General features: G+C 45.4%; 1 protein-coding gene across 1 annotated transcript in view; it reads right to left on the bottom strand.

The window, feature by feature from the left end:
• SH3BGRL (SH3 domain binding glutamate rich protein like) overlaps positions 1 to 21,139 on the bottom strand; it is a 35,847-nt gene that overhangs the window by 8,581 nt on the left and 6,127 nt on the right. The window contains exon 2 of the mRNA XM_062006748.1: positions 549 to 734. Coding sequence (XP_061862732.1) covers positions 549 to 734 — 186 coding nt within the window. The remainder of the gene's footprint in view (positions 1 to 548; positions 735 to 21,139) is intronic.

The following is a 21,139-nucleotide window of genomic DNA, read 5'->3' as shown; positions in this document are numbered from 1 at the left end:
CCAGGAAACTGACTGATGGTCAGGGCAGACATCACTTCATATGAGCCCTTACTTTGGAAGATAACAGACTGCACTGGCAAAGAACATGTAGACAGAACAGATCTCTCAACTTGCTACAGAACATGAGGTTGGTGCAAGAGTACCAGGTTTGTGTCAAGTGTTAGTTCACCATCATGGTCAACATGAGCATCGAGAAAGGAAAACAAACTTTCAGAGCTGTAAAGGGGAAAAAAAACACCACAGGGGAGAAAACCATCTGCACTGCAAGGTGGTGGTAGGCTCATTCCAGTAAGTAGCACAGTGATCTGAGAATGAGGAGGTTCAAAGTTTCATCTCTCCTTGTTGGCAGTGGAATACTCAAAAATTGTCTCTTTAAAAGCCCAAGAGGAGGGATCAATATGTGACACCTTCCACACCTCTCACAGTTCACACATGAAGGCAGAGCTGGCCGAGCCCTTCCGTGCTGATGGCAATGGCAAAGCACTGAGCAGGGCAGCGAGTGGGAGGGCTGGGCTGAGGGCACACGGGGACCTGAGGCGCTTCCTTACCCCGAGGTAGCGGCTGTCGTTGAAGAGCCGGGGGGGCAGGGGGTTGCCGCTGGCCGGCCGGCTGTCCTCAGGCACGTTCTCACGCATCCATTTCCGATTCTCCTCATTGGCAGCGATGTCCTTCTCCTCAAACTCGATTTTGTTGGCTTCCAAGAAACCTAACACATCTTGTTGCTGCTTTTTAATCTGTCACAAGAGTTGGAGGGGGGAGAGAAAGCAAAGAAAATCAGTCAAACCATTTTTACTGCTGCCAGTTGTGCAATCCACAGAATCACAGAGTGGTGGGGGTTGGAAGGGACCTTTAGAGCAGGTTCCCCTTGATCAGGGGGCACAGGAACATGTTCAGGTGAGTTCTGAAACCTTCGGAGAAAGAGCCTCCACACTCTCCCTGGGCAGCCTGGGCCAGGGCTCCCTCACCTCAACAGTGAAATACTTCAAGTGGAACTTTCTGTGTCCAGCTTTTGTCCATTACTCCTTGTCCTGTCACTTGAGACAACAAATAAAGGTGCTGCCCTACCCTCTTGACATCCACCTTTTGAACACTTTTAAGTCTTAATGAGGTCACCCCTCAGTCCCCTCTTCTCCAGGCTGAACAATCCCAGTCCTGGCAGCCTTTCCTCATTAAGAAAGATGCTCCAGTCCCCTGATCATCTTGGTGGCCCTGCACTGGAGTCCCTCCAAGGTTCAATGCAGACACAAGGGAGTGCAAAACAGACTGAAAATGGAAGCAGTAAATCTAAGCCTTGACTTGGCTCCTCTGTAACTGAAAAGGCTAAACTGTAGAGATTCCTTATACACATATGAGTGTTGTGAACCTGTGCTCTGGCAGAGCAGTGGCAGGTAGAGAGCCACAGCCCCATATCCCTCAACTTTGCTCATCTCAAGGAGAAGCCTTGGGGAGCTGACTGTGCAGGCCAGATGAGCCCCCACACCTGACACAGCCCATCCTCCACATGCTCATATGGCACCCAAGCAAAAGCAAGATCTGTGTGCCAAGGCTGTGCTGGGTTTTTACAGGAAAGGTAGATCTTACTATAATCACATATGAACGACTGACTTCCTGATACTGAGACATTCTGCTCATGCTCTGTTCTTCTTCCGCATGACTTTACCAGCAAGGAAATTATAACCATGCTCATCCTGGCAAACAATAAAAGATATGATTTAATGGGAAATTTGGTTATTCCCTTCACTACAAAACCAGTCCAAGGCCTGGCTTTAACCTAATTAGCTCAGTACAAGACGAGCAGCGCTTCATGCAGATGTTGCACTGCTTCTGATCCAGGTCAGGCTCCAGCTTCCCCAAGCACCTCTCCATATACGGCGAAGGGAAATCAGGCAGCTGCAGCGAGCAGCCGAGGTCAGGGCACAGCCAGCACAGAGCCAAATATGGTGCCTGCACCTCTGGCTCGCACCCTCCCACACTCACGGGGCACCATGCTGCACCAAGGCAGAGAGGTTCTGGTCTAGGAGCAGAGCCTGGAGTCCCTGCAGAGGAGACAGACATGCCTTGGCAGTCTTTAAACACCCATTGACTCGTTCCTTGGCAGCCCCTTTGGAGCTGTCACTGCGTGACGATCCACAACAGGGAAGCAGTCCAGGTTAAACTACATCCTGAGTGCAGTGGTTTGTTCTTAAAAAACCTGGATGGATAAATCTCCCTGTTGTCTAGCTGAGTGCAGTGCAAAGGGACCGACCCTGCTCTCCTGACAGAGGGAAAACACACTCCCAGCCTCAACAGGGCAGCCATCTGCCCAGGGCTGCAAGAGCCCAGGCAACTCCTCCTCACGTGTCAGAAGAGGAGCAGCTCAACTCCATTAGCAAGCACCCCAGTACTCTGAAACAGAACAATATTGCTGGGAATTAGCTATTTTTCATCATGACTAAAAATAAATAAGAATGGACAAGTTAATACCACTCTGAGGAAATCACTCAAGTTATAGGCTGTATAGAAAAACACTTCTCAGGAGACTCAAATCTACCAGTAACAGATTTCTCTGCTTGCCTTTAATAACAGGGATCACAGCAGGAGAGAGCTGTGGGAGGGAGCCTGGGGAAGTTTTCTCCATTGTGGTATACAGTTCAGAGGTTAAAAAAATCCCAAAAGTGAGCATTTCCTTCATGAACTGTGCTGTAAGACTGGAACAAGGGAAAGGTCTTTGTAACTGTAAGCTGTGCTGTCAGTGGTCAGTATCTAACATAATGAGCTGGGAATAAACGGATTTCCCTTCCCCCCAAACCCATTATATTTTATTTAAGCATTTCCCAGCCTTTGCAAATTACAGACACAGAGAGTTTTCATTAGTCCCAGGTCCTTAACTTGTCCAAAATCTGCTGCTTGGTGACAACACACTTTCAGATGTCCCAGAATTTTTGACACCAAAAAAAACCCCACAAAGAAAACCAAGTTTTTACCCAATCTACTCTTAAAGTGTACACTCTGACATGTAGAACAAAAGCTCCAAGTTTGACAGGAATTAGTATTTTGATCTCCTGAGAACTCTCTTTATTTTTAAAAATCAGTTTTGCTATTAGATTGCCTCCTAGACATACACACCCCCTCACATTCCTCACAGCACCTCAGGCAGGCACCACGTACTCAGTCCCTTCATGTAGCACTCATGGACTGGACTATCTCTGCCATTAAGATACTCCTTCAAGATGAAGAAAATGCCTCTGGCTCCCCTATGACGCCATTATTTCATATGGTGAACATAAATACAGTTTTCCTCTCAGACATATGTTTGCAAAGCACCTCGTTCTACACTGCCACATGGCTTTGCTCTATTTTCTATCATTTTCCCAGCTTACTGGGTTGTTTTTTCAGCTACAGGTTGCATGATCAGATCTCAGGTTCATGACTGCAGCTCTGAAGGGCTCTCAGAGCTGACAGCCCTTTCTGCTTGCTTGTGAACAGCTGGCAAAGCTGGAAATGTCTTTTTTCTGCTAGAAAAGGCACTATGCAGAAGGCAAGCATGGCAGCTTGGTCTCTGTACAGTTCTCTCTCTGTGGTCAAAGGAAGTAACTCTCTAAACAACTGCAAAGAAAAACAAGGAGCTGATGCTGATGGAATTAGTTTGAAATCCTAGTTTTCTGGCAAAAGAAAATTAAATGTGAGTTGAGTGATTAAGAGACAACATATCCCCTCAGCTCCTCAGACAAGCCTTCTGATCATGGTGACAAGGACTTACACAAGAGCATTAAATGCTCCACGGAAACATGGCCCCAACTGCTGGGCAGAGCAGCCACCGAGCAGCATCTCGGGGGATTTTATTTAGAAAACTTGTGTTAATCTCAGGCACTGGAACACCACTGGGAGGGAAGTACCTAAAATAGAGCAAGAGATGTCTGCTGCTGCTTCAGGGTATTCTGTCTTACTGGAAAGGGCAGATGCTTTCTTCAGGACAAGGATCTAGGAGATGGTTCCTGCTGCCCATGTTTGGGATGGAGCAAAGCGTCTTTCTTCAGGATGTGTCTGTCAGTGCACAGCACTCACTTCCCAAAAAAAGCTCTCCCAGTTGCCTAACTGGGCATGGACACTGGCCAGTGCCTTTCCAGATACCACACCTCATCCCACACAAACAACTGTCATGTCTAAAGCTCTTCTGGCCCGTTAGCTGCAGCTAACTGCAGTTTGCAAACACGAGAATCCTTGTTTATACTGAGTGCTCCTGACACATCTCACAGGGCACAGAGCGCCAGCGCAGAGCCAGGAACACGCGTGCAGTCAGTGCAGGAGCTGGGCAGTCCAGAGCAATGCCACTGAGGCAGGGTCCTGAGGCTGAGGGACCAGCACTGGAGGGGCATGAGGACGCGTGCACAGACACCAAAGCACAAGAACACCACAGAAATCACAGACGGGAATGGGTAGACAATTGCAAGGAAGGAAAGAGGTTGCAGGCAGGGATGGATGGGAATGAGCAAAACCCCAGGGGTGGAGGTGGGATGGAGACAGAGGGATAGAAGGAGAAGGGATGGGGAGCAGCAGCAGTACTGCTGAGAGAGGGAGCCAGATCCTGCTAGAGCTCATCACTGCCCTGCTTGGGGAAGTAACGTCCTCGGGAAAGGCAGTTTTGTCCAAAGGTGCCTTTAGCCCCAGTCTCCAGAAAATCCCACCTGGCTGCTCAGCCTGAACACACTGGCTCGCACCTCTCGGGCCATTCTTGCGGGAAAAACAGTTAAAATTACTCAGGTGCTTGGAAACATTATGCTTTTTGATGATTCCTAAGATAATGTTGAAAGGAAGCATGTAACCAAATGAACCTATTTTCACTTCATTTTGGCTTTCGGTATCTGTTCCAGAGACAGAAATAGCTTTATGGCAAGTTATTGGCAGTTAAGCAAAGACTCAGCACCAACGTGTATAATCTTCTGCATACAAAATCCTCACAAGCAACAGCAGAAGCTGATACTTCCAGAACACTTCTTTTTTCTAAGATATCCGTGTATATCAAGATTCTCATTCTTTCCAGTTACCAACCAACCATGAAATATTAAGCTTTGAACCGAGCATGTGCAGAGTAACATTAAGAAAATGAGTAGTTTAGGATTATGAACAAATACTGTCTCTCACTTGCCTACACATGTGAAGCCAACTTCCCTGTTTGAAGATCTACCTCACCTCAGCGGATGACGCCAGTAACGCAGGAGAAACCACGTCAAAGCTGCCAAGAGCAGAGATGGGGGATGTCTTCTGACTAACTGCAGTTCATTGAAAATGGAGCTCTAACTCCAAAGCAGGCAGAAAATTTTCCAGAAAATGCTGCAGCATTTCAGACTTAGTAAAAAAACCTAACTCAACTGAAAGGTAAACTACAAGGAGGCAGGGGCGATGCTGCAGGACCTCGGTCAATCCCCAGCTCTGACAAGGACAGTAAGCTGGCTGGCCATCAGTCAGTCCTTCCTTAGCACTACCCTGCTGCAAGGAAGCAGTTGTAAAAACATGAACTTCATGAACTTCATGACATGAACTTCAAAGAAGTGTCTATCTTTTGGAACAGACAGACTTTCACATACAAACGAACAGCCTAGTTTGTGCTGCTGGCAAAGAAGGGGTTTGGAGGTTTTTTAAAGTCTTGTTATTTTTTCAGTTTATAAATAAATTCCTTGTTGGACAATAGACATGTTTTGGGAATCTATTTATGGACCACTGGAACCCAAAGTAAGTTTACAGTTTGAGTGCTGCTGTCTTGATCACACAACAAACTTCCACCTGCGAGTAACGTGGTCGCAGCTCTGCCGTTCTGGCACTGAGCTTGGGGTGTTCTCCACTGTTTCAGGGGGTCATGTGTCCTGACTTCCATGCAGGGAAAACATCGAGGTTTTAACCTTTTTTTATTCCTCCCAAAGATGTGATTAAATGGCTCATGCATTGTTGTGAAGATTTGAAAGAACTTTGAAGAGATTTCCTATGAAGTTCCCAGCCATCGTTGTATCACCACTTGGAGTGTCCAGCTCCTGCTGAACAAGTGGCCCCTGCGTCTACCCACCTCGCAGCTGAGAGCCAGCACCAGCACAGCAGAGAGGCAACACCTTACAGCAGGTCTGGATCTCACACTCTTCCCAATTTAGCTTCAAGATAAAACCAACCCTAAAAGGGTTTTTGTTTTTTACCATCTCCAAGTCCAGCCTTCTGGGTTCTAGATAAGGAAAAGTACCTCCATCTTTAAAGCACTGGATTTTAAGCAATGGTTTTAAACAAGCTGTTCCATTGCCAGAGGGGCAAGTCTTTAAATCACAGGGGTTATCTGCTTTTTGCAGAAAGGTAAAAAAGTTCAAATCCACAGATGATGCCACCAGCCTGGTCACCATCAGTCCTTCAAATGGTTCAGAACCTTTGGAAGATTAACAAGCAAATGTAAACAGGAAAAGCGCAGCAGAAGGAATCTTCAGCAAAGTCTGGTGGCAGCCAGCACCTTTTGCTGCTGCAGCTGAGGGGAAAAGCCACAGAAAGTGGTTTTCTGTGGAGGGAGTGGGGCGGCAGGAGGAACGCTGGGCTGCTGCCATGGACTGTCGGCAGGGCGTCCCGCGGGCTGGGCTGCGCACGGTGGTGGCAGGAGCTGCCTGCCCCTGCTGCTGTGGCTGCCCAACACTGCAGCAACTCACAGCTACTTCTTGGAATTAAAAATAATGCTGGTTTGGAGTTGGGTTGCGTTTCCTCCCCCCCCCTACATTTTTCATCTGATTTCTAAAATGATAATGAGTTCCTCATGGGAGTTGCTAATGTAGAAGCTAGCAAACTAGCTGCAAAATGCCTATAATTTTGCCTCCCAGTGCAACATAATTTTGTAGGAGTTAAGCAGCCCGGCAGCTCAGCTATGCATTTAAATGCCATGGATTCCTGACGGCTCCCCTAAGCTTGTTCTCCACCCCCAGGGCCCTTCAGAGACAAAACACCTCTGAGCAGCCTTGGTCCTGGCCCCTGTCAAAATTTTCCTGGTTTTACTGTAATATTCAAGGAGACAGGGTTGTTTTTGTATGAAGTGTTTTTCCTTTTTATTCATATGAACAGGCTGGACTTTCTTCCTCTCCCTTATTAGCTTAAAATTCAGAGGTGACAGTTCTGGTGGTGCTGGTGGCCACCATCTGCTCTAAATGGTGGTCAAAGGGTGGGGAACTTGTAGGCACCTACAGCAGTGACTTGTTCCCTCAGAGCTTTGCAGGCTGTCTCTGAGGTATCTCCCAGCGATTTCTTTCTCTTACTTCTCTCTGCCTGGTAGAACAGCTACCTATTTTTAGGTCTGGGCAATTATCATTACAGAACTCAAACCACTTCTTTGTTCTGGCTATTTTAAGCTGAGTATTACATGTAGTAATGTCATCATTCTCTCTCTCAGTGCTTGGTTTCTGGTCAGTAAGGAATGAGGTTGAGGACAGACACAGCAAAACCACCACAAAGTTATGCTAAATCAAACACAGGAGGCTGGAAAAGCTCATGCTGGACTTGTGCTGCTGCTTTTTTTCTGCCAGAAATTAGGCAATGTCCAGATGGGCTCCATATGTACTTACTGTCTTCCTTCAGGAAAGCCCATGGCATATAGACATGCATCCTACAGCAGCCTTATCTTCATGTGGTTTACCCCCAACAGCTTAGAAGTTATTTGGACATGGTTCTCATCACTGGGCACCCACCAACCTGCTGCTGCAGAAGCACGATGTGCCAGCCTGAGACCCAGGCCAGGAGGGAATGGGCTCCAGCTCACCATGAGAGCAACAACCACTTTCCCATTTCTCTTGTGGGTTCTGGAATAAACTTTCTAAGAGAAGGAAAAAGTCCTGGAGTAAAAGGACACAAAAAGATCATCACTAAATGGCAAGGTTGGGGGAAAAATCCAGGCTACTGAAAGGTTTTTGCAACCCAACTTGGAGGCTGCATCATGCCTGGAAACACGTGGTCTGCCTACAGTGGGGTATTAACCAGGCATTAAGGTACCACACCACAGGTCAGACTTTGCAGCACAAGCCAAGAACATACAACAACAAAGGACAAAGCCTGTACCTTCCAAAACGAGATCACAACTTTCTCTTGAAACTCTAGAACGTTACATAAATGGAAAAGCTGATTCATGAGAACAAAAGCTTCCCTTATGGATTATAATGCTGTTGTAAATGCAATAGTTTGATAATCCAATTTGTTAAATCCCACACCAATGAAACTCAAGTCAAAAGATTCTAGTGCACTCAAGCTTTTCCCTACAGAAGAACCAAGCACAAAAGTTAATGTCACCTCCATGTACTAAAGTCCTGGGGATCAGAATTCTCAGTGGATTCCAAGGCCTTTATGGACCCAACTTCCACTCACTTTTAGTTACTCTTTGACATAGACTGCAAAGACAATAAAATCCCCAGTGGGAGTTTGGCTTTTAGTCTCCTTAGCCTGCTTTGGAAAGCTCAGCCAGTAACACAGGCCTGGCTCCTCGGTTTGGTACAGCCCAGTACAGCAGCCTGCTGAGCAGGTTCCTAATTATCATGTCATTGGCTACTGAAGTTCAAGCACTTGGTTAAGAAAAAAAACCAAACTTTTTCTCTATTGCTCCAAAGAAAAGAATAAAGTAATATAACTGTCATTTGAAACACACTAATTTATAGAACTAATCTCAGGCTAATTTGTTTCAGAAGCACAGGAGAACGCTAAATACAGGATCCCATGCATTCACTGTGAGAAAGCAGCGAGAGTAGAAGTAATTCTGCAGGCTCACAGCCCCTGAAAGGCTCCTGAGCTGCCTGTTTACCTGGGTCACTGCTCAGCACCGACCTGGATGGTGCCTGTGCACTATGGACAGGCTCCTGAACAGGGGAACAGCATACACTGCGCTCAAGCCAAGGAATTCTGCACCTTGTAAAGTATGAAACACACTTAGGAAAGGTAACGGTGTCAATGGCTCTGATGCCTGATTTCCACCTTCACTGGATGCAGACAGGACAGTGTTACCTCCCACTCAGAAGAGATCCAGGTGGCACTCGAGGTCACAGCCCTTCAGGGGCAGCGTGGAGGCAGTGCTGTGAACAGCAAGCACGAGGGCTGCAATGGTCATCAAAAGCAGCTGCTCCAAAACGGGTTCCAAAGGCTCTTTACAGTTACCCTGTGTGGTGATTTGGGATAGTTGTCCCTTGGCACCTACAAAAGCACACATCTGCTAGCAAAACTCGAGACAGCAACACATTAAGCAACTCTAATCATCTTGTGAGCATAATCACATAAATAGTTGACAGAAACAAATCTATACATTCAACTTTGTTAGTGTTGCTTGATATGAACTGTCAAAAATATCAGGATTCAAATGGTATTGGTTCTTTCATTTCAAGGTACACAGGATTCGAGGTTCAGGTCACAGCAGGATTTCTTGGTGTTACTAGTTTTGTGTCAGCCATGCAATACAGCCAATTCTACCAAAGCTCTATTACAGTCAAATTCTAATCCAAAGATACTAAAAAGCCATAAATAGGTCAGAACTGACCTGCTGCACTGCACAGAATGTCTGTTTAGCTACTTTCCTCCAGCAGTGGCCAAAAGCAGATTCCTTTATCCATTAGTTGAGGACAAGTAACATTTCCTTATTTATATCTTAGCTCCTGGCAAACAGCAGTAGCAGCACTGCCTAATGAAGCCTTGATTACTTTTTAATATGTTTTATGTTTATTTTCTATGAAGGCATCTTAAGGCTCAACATATCATCACAGCTGAAGTAAAATTCTGCTCTTAACAAATAAAATCCAAGCGCTGAGGACTGGGGGGATGAATCCATTCATCCTGCTGTAATTGCTTGTCAAAGCACCATTGTGGTACTACCCAGTTTCTAACATGCAGCACACCTTATCATCAGGAACATATGAGGAGAATGTATGAAAACACCATTTAATGTACTTCAGATTTTATTCTATTAAGTGAAAATGGTTCTCTGTCAGTTGAAAACCCTTCTATTTCCTTACTGAAGCCACCAAATTCAAGGAGGGTGACACTGTGCATTCCCCTTTGTCCTGGTTTAGCCAGGAGCAGCTTTTGGCTTGGTAACAGGGGGAGCGGGTTGCAGTGAAGACCCTCCCCCGGCTCCTAGGTTCAGACCCACCTCCGGCCCGGCTGGGCCAATCTGGCGCCTCTGCGATCACTATTTAGGGGACGGGAGTTTGAAATGCGAGTCGGGAGGTGGAGAGTGATACAAGATGGAGGCCACCACGCGGACCCTTCAGCCAGAGAAGGAGGAAGGAACGAGAAGCAGTAGACCGGAGACCCCTCTGCAAGCCGTGGCGAGAATACAAGCTGTGCCCCTGAAACCTATGGAGATTCGTGGCAAGACTGAGAGCCACCAACAGCTCCGTGTGGGTGAGCCCGGACGGGCGGGGGACTGTGTGGGGAGATGGCCATGGCCCAGGCCGTGCTGGAGAGCCTGTGTGCCACAGAGCAGCCCCACACGAGAGGCAGAGAGGAGCTGCAGCCTTTGGAATAAGTGGGCATCGGAGCAGCCCGTGCAAGTCTGCCATGCGTGTGAGTTACCCCACGGACTCGCAGGGAGGACTGGTGTGGAGTTCACCCGTCCTGAGGAGGGACAAACGGCAGAAGCTCTCGGAAACCGACTGACTGAACCCCCCACTGCCTGCCCCCCCGAACCGTTCAGGGGGGGGCAAGGTAAAAACACCGGGATCAGGGCTCTGAACCCGGGAAGAGGGGAGGGGTGGCAAGAAGGTGTTCTTAAAAAGGCTGGTTGGACTCTCCATTGATGTATTACTCTGGGTTGTTTCATTTTGGTTATGTTTTGGTTGATTTTGCATTAAATTATTTTCTGTTTTCTTCCCCAAAACCGAGTAGCCTGGTCTGTTTTGTCCTGAACCTTAAGCGGCAATTAAGCCCTCCCTGCCCTCGAGCAATCCTCAGCCTCTTCGGTACTCGAGGCTAATCGTGGCCTTTGTTCCCTGATGGGCCTAAACCACGACACCCTTTGACACTCCTCCCTATTGGCCACTCCTCAGTGTTTTTTCCAGTCACTCATTTAGCACTTCCTGGCCTGCCAAGGCTCAGGTATCACAGCAGCACCCTCCTAGCTGTTTTACCCAAGAGTCCAGCTCAGCCACAAGCCTACCAGCCAGATGCACAACACTCACAAGATTGTTCTGGATGGCTGTGCAGATGAGGTGCAACATGTCTTTAGCCAGGATATCTGTGTCCCCACCAAAAAAAGAGACAATACTGTCTGCTTTACATGTTTTTACTGATTCTGGAAAGTGCTTAAAAAGAGTCACTATTGCCAAATCAAAGTTACAAGGAAATGAGGATGCCAGCTCTCTTTTCCATAGCAGCCATTACTTGTTAAAAGACTAAAGCACGAGAGTAATAAAAAACTTTAGTGCAAGGTTTTATCACAGATAAGGATTAACCCATTGTGCTATGTGTTTCTCATGCATTTCTCTTTATTGATGGAAAGGCTTTCCCTAGTTACCTCCTCAGCTGTAAACACATTCAGAGTTCAGCCTGAAGGAAGGAGGTACATGGTTAAAACTAAGAACTCCTATACAAAGGAATTCATTTACTGTTCTGATCTGGTTGAGATAACCAAAGATACTCATTTCATATGTGCTCATCCTTGCTCTGTGCTCATAAGGATTGTGCCCAACACATTGACTTATGCCAACAATCAGGTTATAAATGGTTGTGGGCAAAAGAACTACTACAAATTACATGACTCAAAAGTGATCTGCTTCTAAATCCAAGATAAAAAAACATTCAGGATCTCCATGCAGTCCACACCACAGCTCTCGGTAACCTGGATTTACCAAACCCTGCATGACACTGCCTTTGGATGTGCAGGTAAGTGTCATTCCCACAGAAGGCTTTCCCTCTGGCCAAGGACTGATGCTGGTGACTAAAAAAGCCTTGGCTGCAGCACATGTCTGAACAACTCCCCTCTCCACCATGCAATTCAGAAAAAGATGTATCTACATATGAAGTTACCATCTATTATCTGGATTGTTAAACTGCAGTGCTCTTGGCGTGCCAATAACCCTGAGCACAGTACTGCACTGGCTGATGCACAGGGCCTGTGGGAACCATCAGTCACCTCTCCAAACATAGACTCCTTCTGTACATCAAGAGATTAGCAAAAGAGATTTGCAATTGGGTTTTTCGCCTCTTTAAAAACAAAAAAAGTGGTGTGAAATGTGACAGCAATGGCCAACAGGATTTCAAAACCAAACAGCAGCCCCACAGTCCAACTTTCCATTTCTCAGTGATTTTAATGCAAGATTTTAAAACCTCTTTCCATCATCAGCCAAAAAGTAAGAGATGTTTGCTCATGGGCTGGCAGCAAACCCTTTCACACTCTGTACTTCTGTCCATGTGAAGCACAAAGTCCCCAGCAGCTGGGCAAGAGAGGAGTCAAAATCCAGGAAGTGGCAAGAAGGAGCTGGCAATACCAGAGCTGCCACTAGAAGAGGCACCAAACCTCATTATGTGAATGCTTTTTGCAGACAACCTAACAGCCTGAACACGAAAGAACGAGGAATGTAAATGAAGCTTCCAACTGCTTAACGCTACATGAGGGGTTTCAGTGATTCAGTTCTGGAGAGGTGTCACACTAGTCCTCTTTCAAAAGGAAGGATCTGCTCTTGCTTTCAAACAGGAGGGATGCCTGACTGCTGCTTAACTCTCTGCTCACGCTGGGCTTTCTGCCCCCGTGGCCCTGGGAGGAGCGACAGCAGCCTGATTCTCTCTACCCTTCACATAATTTCTGCAAACAGCCCCACCAAGAGCCCTGTTTGATTAAGGATGAACTTTGCACTTGAAGCAGCCTGGTGTCTGGGCCCTGGCTGGTAGCAGCCTGAAACTCATACACCCAGACCCCTCCAGTCCTCACATAGGGGCTCTGCCCAGGCTGCTCCCAGACCTAACTTCTTCCAGAGCAGGGTTATCCAGGAAAGACTGACAAAGCAGCCCAGCCCATCACTGTGACTGTATACATTCAACCTGCAGAATTCAGGGTTATGGAAAGACACTGTCTCCTTGAACTCCAACAGCTTTGTCTCTCAGCATGTTTTTGCCCCGCATTGCACAAGGCTTGGCATGGCTATGTGGAACACTGAGACAGAGAAACTCTTCCAGTCACACAACAGTATTGTATTTGGAGGACCTCAACCCAGCTCATCGCGCTGACATGTCGATACTTGTGCCATGGCGAGGGAAGAGCACCAGCCAGGGGATGCAGGACTGCCTCTCCCAGCAGCAGTACCCACTGAAAGTGTGTATCAAACCACAGCCTTACGCCATCCCTGTCTCAGACTTTTGCTTCATTCAGTAACAGGAAGGATTTGAAAGCACAAGTATTCACATATCAGGATTTTTTCTAGCTTCTTTTGTGATTATACTGAAGTACACGGCCCTCACAAAAACGAGCTTTCAAACCTAAGCCTCCCCTTATCTTGCTTTAGATGAGAACCTACAGAAACGCTGATGTATTGCAAAGCTGTAGCTTTAGCCACATGCACAAACCATCACACCCGGAATTGTCAGAATCAAAAGGAAAACACTAACCACTACAATACAAAACAAATTGACCCTTGGCAATTTTCTAAGTCAATTTTGTGGCATTTGACTTTCATAAGCCTGAAAACTGCTCATCTGGTCCAAAACCAACAGAGAGACAGCTTCCTACAGCAGGAATACAGGCTCCATTATCTCGCTTATCCGTTAACAAAGCATAAGCAGCAGCAGAATACGAAGTCCTCATTTATTACACACAGTTGTTTTCTACAGCAGACTTGGAGCTTGGCAGGCTGTACTTCCCTGAATGTCTAACATGCACCTAATACCAGAATCCAAACTCTGCACAAGGTTAAATAAAAACAAACAGATCCATGCTTCCCAAAAACCAGCATAAACCAAACATACCTCCTGAGCATCACAAACACGAGAGCAGCAGAAAAAGCAGACAAAGGAACCAAACACACAATGCACTATCCTGCAGCAACCCCCAGGCCTGCACGGCTATCTGGGAGAGGGAAGGGCAAACCCCAGCACCTGCTTAACAAAACCTGACCCAAGGTCTGGAATTAACTCATGATGCATTAACCAGAACATCTCCAGCAACTCCACTTATCTGAGCAAGGTTTATGGTTAGCAGGAAAGCAGAAATCTAACAACAAACCTGTTGTGACAGCTTCTGAGTTTTCCCTCATTAATTACTCCTGACGTTCCCAGCATTGGCTGGCTGGCACAACGAAGGCAGAGTCATGTTGTGTAATGTTCCCACTTGTACAGCAATGGAGGCCTCGGGGTCAGGGGTAGCAGGGAGTGCTTGTACCTGCTCCATCCCTGTGGAGTGCCCGCACCAGAACATGGGCTCTCTGTCACCACTTCATGTCCCCTTTTCCAGGCAGTACCAGATGGGTTGGCCATGACGGAAGGTTTGGCCCTGGTGTGCTCAGTGGGCAACTCGGAGAGGACCTGAGCAGAGGGACCTGAGCCTCCAGTAACAGCTTCTCCTGGCACAACTGTTTAGTGTCTCTACAGCCTCAGCATCTCGCTGTACTCTTATCTGTGGCATAAAACAGTGCCGGGAAACTGGAGCCTTCGCTATCTGTAGGGAAAAGTTCTAAAGTCTCTGTGACAGACTCCTTGAACAACTTTGAATGCACCCTTCGTCTCTCAGAGCTTCCTTCCCTAAGCTGTTAGTCAGCAGGATTAATTATTGTTCCAAATCACTGCTTATTTACTTTGTTATTTGGGTTAGGGATCATTTCTGGCTGTTTCTACAAACAGGATCAAACACATTGCAGCCTGGCCTCATATGCAAGCTTTACGCACTGACTGTAATGCAATTGAACACATGGAAGACTAATCTCCAACAAGATAATCAGGCTCAGTATCACATGAGACACAGAAAACTCTCTGGAACATTACATATTCCAAGACATTCAGAAGTTCTCAATGCAGTTGGGAAAAACAGGAGAAAGGGTGCTGAGGGTGCTGCTGAAAACGTGACAACTTGCTCTAGAAGCTTTAAATGGGGCTTTATTCCTGAAAGTCTGGACCTCGCCACCACTGTCAGACTCTGTTTCCTCCTTTATCTTCCTGTTCATAGAGGATTCCAGGACAGGTCTTAGTACTCCATGCAATGTTGGCAGCAGTTACACCCTATGAAATGTGGTGGTTGTCATGTTACGTCAGCTAAAACTGCGCCAGTCCCACCTGGTTCCACCCTGAAACTCCCATGGTCACAGTCTGGGCAGCACTTGGCTAATATTTACCAGGGAGGTGTCCTGAGAAGACAGCCTGAGATCACAACATACCATCAACAGCAGAGCACTACAATTTGGGGGGGTTATTGAAACAGCTGCTCATGTAATTACTTTTCAGAATCTGAGGGTTTATGCTGGCAGTGAGGAGCCCTGCATGGCAAAGGAAGCGGAAAGGAAAACCATTTTTTGCTTTGTTTGTTTGACAAGAGATGAACTCTGCTTAGGAAAGGAGTTGAAAGCACAGACACGTATTGCACGAGGCTCCCGTGGCTTGTAATAAAAAGAAGGTTTATTTCCTGTGTGGTTTAGCACACAGACTAAATTAACTGAGAAGAATAAAAGTTCCCAGCATTAATTGTTGTTTCGCTGCCTTTATACTGCCAGGCAATTGTTATCTTTAAATAAAAAAATACTTTAAGAAGAAATATAATAATACCTCAGGGATTCTCCCCCAAATCCAGGTGCTTCTGATCTGTATTGCTTTCTGTCTTCAAAGAACTCACACACCACAGACATTACTTAGCAAAAGAGTCTTTTTGATGATGGCTGTTCTAAAGCTAAACAAACCAAAGTTTTCAAAGGAAGGAAACCTTTTTTCCTGCACTTTTTTTTTCCTGTGTTTTTAAGGAGGAGAGACAGGGAGGTAAACAGACAGGTCACAAGAATTTACCACACTGCAGCTTCTAACATTTGTTGTAGCTGAAGCAATACAGGAGTTGGCCAACTTCTGCTTGCAGTGGCCAGGATGGGCCAATACTGGGGATTTGCTCTGACAAGGACTTCTCAAGAGACATCCTGAAATCATTCCTTACAGGAATTAAAACCACTTGAGCATTTTCCAGCACAGTAAGGTCCTTCCCAACAACAAGCTATTCTCACCCCCTGCATCACTGCAGCCTGAAGGACAGTGCCTCCTTCCACCCCAGGCATATGACCTGGTGGCCACTTGGCAACCCCTCACTGTCTTTAAGGTTTTTAGATCACTCTTCTTACCATGGTACCTGCTCCTGCTTTTTGGTTTTTAACCCACAAGCTTCTTCCTGGCTGTGTGCAAGCCAGCATCTGCTTACTGCAATCAGAAACCAAGACAAATACACACTGAGTTTTATTTTTTAAAAGTTTAAGTCTCCCAGCTGTTTATTTGCTGTAGAGTTTGAGTTCCTCAGGCCTGGGCAAGCAGCCAAAATAGCTTCATTCCCCTGATGTTCTTCAGTCCCAGACTAATGCCGGACTGCTGGCAGTAGGTGGTGACGGCTATCCTAACGCCTTCCAAGCTGCTAATTTTGGTCCCAAATCATTACATGGATGACATAGCTGTCTGTCCAGCTGCTCCTCAGTTTATACAGGTGTAAATTCCTGGAAGCAACATTCCCCGACACAGCTTACAGACCTACTTTGTTTTTTCACAGCATGCACAACTCAAACCTCGGTCCTCCATGGGTGCAACGCAGGCTCTTATAGCTGCCTCCTAGTACATTTTAGTGAAAGGAAAAAGAAATTCAGAGAAAATCTGCTCCAGTACAAAGGTTCCACAGACATAGCCACCAGAAGAATGAGACTTGCTTATCTGCATTACAGGGTGGAAAGGAATTTCCAGTTCTTACTCAGGACTATCAGGTGATTTATAACTAAGTTTGTAAAACTGCCCTTTTCTATCTTTATTTCTACTCACATATATTGTATTTCCAGCTTAGGGGAAAAAAAATCCTACCTCTGTTATCTGTAAATCAGATAAACTTAAACTGCATTTCTATCCATTTCCAGTGAAAATGTCTTGGGATATATTTTTAATTCATTCACAGACTTGTTCTGCTCTTCTCCTTTTCTGCCAGTTGCTCTGCAGCTGCTGCTGTGGCCAAGTATATTTGCAACATGTGCACAGGAATGATCTTGGATAATCAGCATTAAGTATTTCCTAAGGAGTAAAATCTTGTCCTGCTGTAGTCTGTGGCAAACCTCCCAGTGACATTAGCAGAGCCAAAGGTTGATCCCATGAGGTGAATACAGATGTGCTGTTTAAACCTGCCTGGAAACCACTGCTCTCATAAAAATGTCGGTTTATGTGAAAACTATTATTATGTTCCTCAGAGGCTGCCTGTTCTCTGTTTACATTGGACTTTGCTAGTTTATTTGACCTATGCCTAAAGCAGGAGGGGTTTCTGATACACCTACCTTATTACCTAGGTCTAAACATGGTGTATTTCAGTATCTGCTCCTCATGCTGCAAAATCGTGTTGGTTTTGGAATCACCTGCTGTCTGCATCTCCAAACATGGGTTTTGTATGTAAGAAATGTTGAGACAGTGACCAGCGACATGCTACATGAAGAACAGCCACGTTCACTCCTGTAAGCTCATTCACATCTCCCTGTCCACCCAAGAACTAGGTAAGCAGTGATGTTTAGGCTTTGATTAATGGCTCTCCCAGTCACACCCGAGCACAAGGTCCAGCTCTAACCTCCAATGGAGAGGCTGTGTGTCACCCAGCAGTGCTTGCCTCATGCTGGCTCCCCCAGGCACCAACATCCCAGCCACCATCTGGATCCATCCATTCGAGGCACAACAGAAAATCCAATAGCAACCCTTCCCTGTGTAAAGTCTTACTCCAGGTCCAAACCTTCAGATTTCAGCGTTTGAACCTGACAGCAGCTATTGCATAACAAATAGCTTCATACAACATTTCTTGCAGCCTTATCCTCAGCTCCTGAACTCCTGAGCCAAGCTGCAGTTGTTCAGAAGGAAACCAAGAGGTGAATTATTATAACTTCCGCTTTCCTCCTCCTCTGGTTTCTAAGATACAGGGGGAAAATAGAGTTAAAAGTTCCTTTCATATCTACAGCCTTTCACAGCATCTGAGAGTTTACAAAGCAGAGAGGCAAGATTTCAGTCGCGTCGGTATTTCTGAATATAAAACAGATACAGAATGTGTTTACATTTCAGAGGAATTTTTAGTTACACCTAAATGTCCAGAGCCTTCTAATACTTTTAACAATAGCAGGAAATAAAAAAAGTAAAATTACTTTTTAGGATTCAGTCAAACTGAAAAAAAATCAACCCATCCCAAACACACACACATATTCTTTGCCATCAAACATTCTTTTTGGACAACGTTATAAAGTTTTTAAATGCAAACTGTTTGCATAATTTTGGAAGCACAGCCGATTTCACCCAAGAGCAGAATAACAGCTTTACTGGGTTGCATCCAACACTTGTCTACCCCTAACCCTTGTGCCCTGTCTCTACTGGCCACAGATCCCAGGGAAGATCACACCAACAGATTGAGCACAGAGGGCTACACCATTAAATACTTTCCCAGACCATAGCTTGAGCCAGAGGTGGAATAATTATGCTTAATAGCCCTTAACAGATTCCCCCCCTTAACTTCTCTCACTGATTCCCAAGTCATGCAATTTTTGCCATACACAACATTCTCTGGCAGTGAGTTTCTCTGTTAAACTACATGTTGTCAAACAAAGTACTTCACTTACTCTGGACCTGCCACCTGCTAGGCTTACTTGCTCTCCCTCAGTTGTTGCATCAGAAAAAGTTATGAATAACCACTTCCTATTTGTTCTTCCATGCCTGACATGGTTTTATTACTTCTCATACTTTTCCAGTTCCTTCCTTCTCAACTGCAGAATTCTACCTTACTTGGTTGTTCCTTCTACAGAGATCACATCACCCTACTTAACTATTTTTTCTCACTTTCTCATATCCTTAATACACTGGAATTGTTGTCTTTAAAAGATACAGACTCACTATACATTTATACAGTGGTATTGTGTTTTGTTTCTTTTTTCCTTTGCCTTCTCCCATCCTAAAAAATTACTGACATTATGTTTACTTTTTAGGACCATTAATATGATATTTTTGTAGAATTACCTAGTATGGCTCCAGGACTTCTCTGCTAAGCAGTATCAAGTAGTTTAAATCTCAGTCTTTCCCAGGACAGTGATAATTTTTCCCCAGTTTCCCACCCAGGTCAGCTACAGCAAGCTGCTCTAGAACCATGCAGCTTCACCAACAGTCTCGTCACTTCGCTCTCTTGATTGGTGAGGCTGCAGCACATATCTCTGTAGGAACTGTATATAACTTCTGCCTATTGCAAAAGCTGCTTATATAGTTCAAAGTCTTGATTGTTATCTGATTAATATAACTGATGCGTAATCAATTATGTAAGTAAACAAAAAACCCCACCTTCTCCTATTATAGCAGCCTAGTTTCTAGTTTCTTAAGTTTCTTTTTGGCCAAAGCTTGTACAAAATTCTCTGGAAGTCCAGGGATTCAACATTAAAGGATGGCCCTTATTCATATGCTAGGTGGCTGCTCCAGGTAACTCAGCTGTGGGGCACAGCTTTCCTCTCAGACAACGTATTGATTCTGACCTCTGCTCTGGCTCCGTCCACATGTCCACTAGGAAAGAGTCTAACAAAGAGTAACAGCAATTTGTCCAGCACAGGAAGATAGCCTGCAGATTCCAGATTTCCAGATCCATTTTTAGATCCCTGCTGCCTTTGGCTCCTCTCTTCACTCTGACAGCACAGCAATTAAAACAATAGGTCTCTCAAGGTAATAGTTAAAATTTTATGCTCGAGCACCTTTAGAATGTAAAGCAAGGCAGTATTCATGCACAGAAAAAGAGCCCAAATAAAACAAAGCTTCAGATAGCTAATTAAAGAAATCAAATCACCACATCCACTTCTCACAGGAGAAACTTAAGCCCAACAGGAAGAAGTTCTAAGTCAGGATGTGAAGACTACTTCAGCTGTATCCAGATAGCATTAACTTTTGTCAGCCCACGGTTTTATGTTAACCCTTCACATTTGCTTCTGGTGACTTAAACCTCAGTCTCACTTTACTATCTCACAACTTTCAGACCTCAACAGTCAGCTGGAGGTGCTGTAAAAATATGGTCCTGGACAGAGGGGTTTTTTCTGGGACAAGTAACAGTAGATAGGTGTTACAATTCAAACTCTTTCAGGCATGATTAAATGTCTGACCAACAAAAGTACTTTAAATTTAATAAAAAACCGAAGGTCTCCCCAGAATATCACTGGGGTTAAGCAAATGCCATTAGTAGTGTATTTGCATGTTTGAGTAGAAACATTCTTGAATACCATAATACTAATAGAAGTTGTGGGTTTGGTTCAGGTTCCCAGATCCCTGACGAGTGCCAGGAACCAAAATCAGCAGTTCCAGGGCAGCAGCTCAAGGGTGGGGGAGCACAAAGGACAGCTACATAAGGCAAAGCTCATCTCTCTCTGGCTGTGACAATGATGCAGACTTCACTCTTTTTTTTTTTTAATAACATAGGGGAATATTTTAGTTCAGTTTTGAGCTTGAGCAGCTGAAGCCAATCAATGTTTGCTTAGTTTCATTTGTCTCCTCTCTCCCTAATTTCTCCTCTTCTGGGAAGAGTGAGGATAACCCTGCAGAGACTTTTGGATTTGGCATCCTCTGCTTGTTACACACATGCCAATTTCCTGGCTTCTACAGGAATTTTCTGAGTGTAGCTTTAATGCCTCAGGACAAGAGAAGTTCCTTGCTCAACTTCACATATCTTTGTTAAAAAAGCACAAGTGCTGAGCACTGACATGGCACTGTACGGACCAGATCTTGGGAAGTGCTACAGTTAAGGGCTCAAGCAAAGCCAGTGCAAGCTGATGGCATTCGGCTTCTGCCCCACGTCAGCCTTTACTGAGCAGTGAATGAGAAAGACATAATCCTTCTGCACCACCTCAAAATAAACATTGTCATACCTGTATATACTATCCACAGATAATTCTTAGCAAAAAGCCCTTCCCAGCATTAACTGAGGAGTATCATTTCCCATCTTTCTCATACTGTCAGAAAACTGGTTTTATTTAAG

This window comes from Colius striatus, chromosome 13 (genome assembly GCF_028858725.1).
Source record: "Colius striatus isolate bColStr4 chromosome 13, bColStr4.1.hap1, whole genome shotgun sequence".
NCBI lineage: Eukaryota > Metazoa > Chordata > Aves > Coliiformes > Coliidae > Colius > Colius striatus.
Note: the sequence above shows the minus strand (reverse complement) of the source record. Positions and strands in the feature narration are given on the sequence as shown.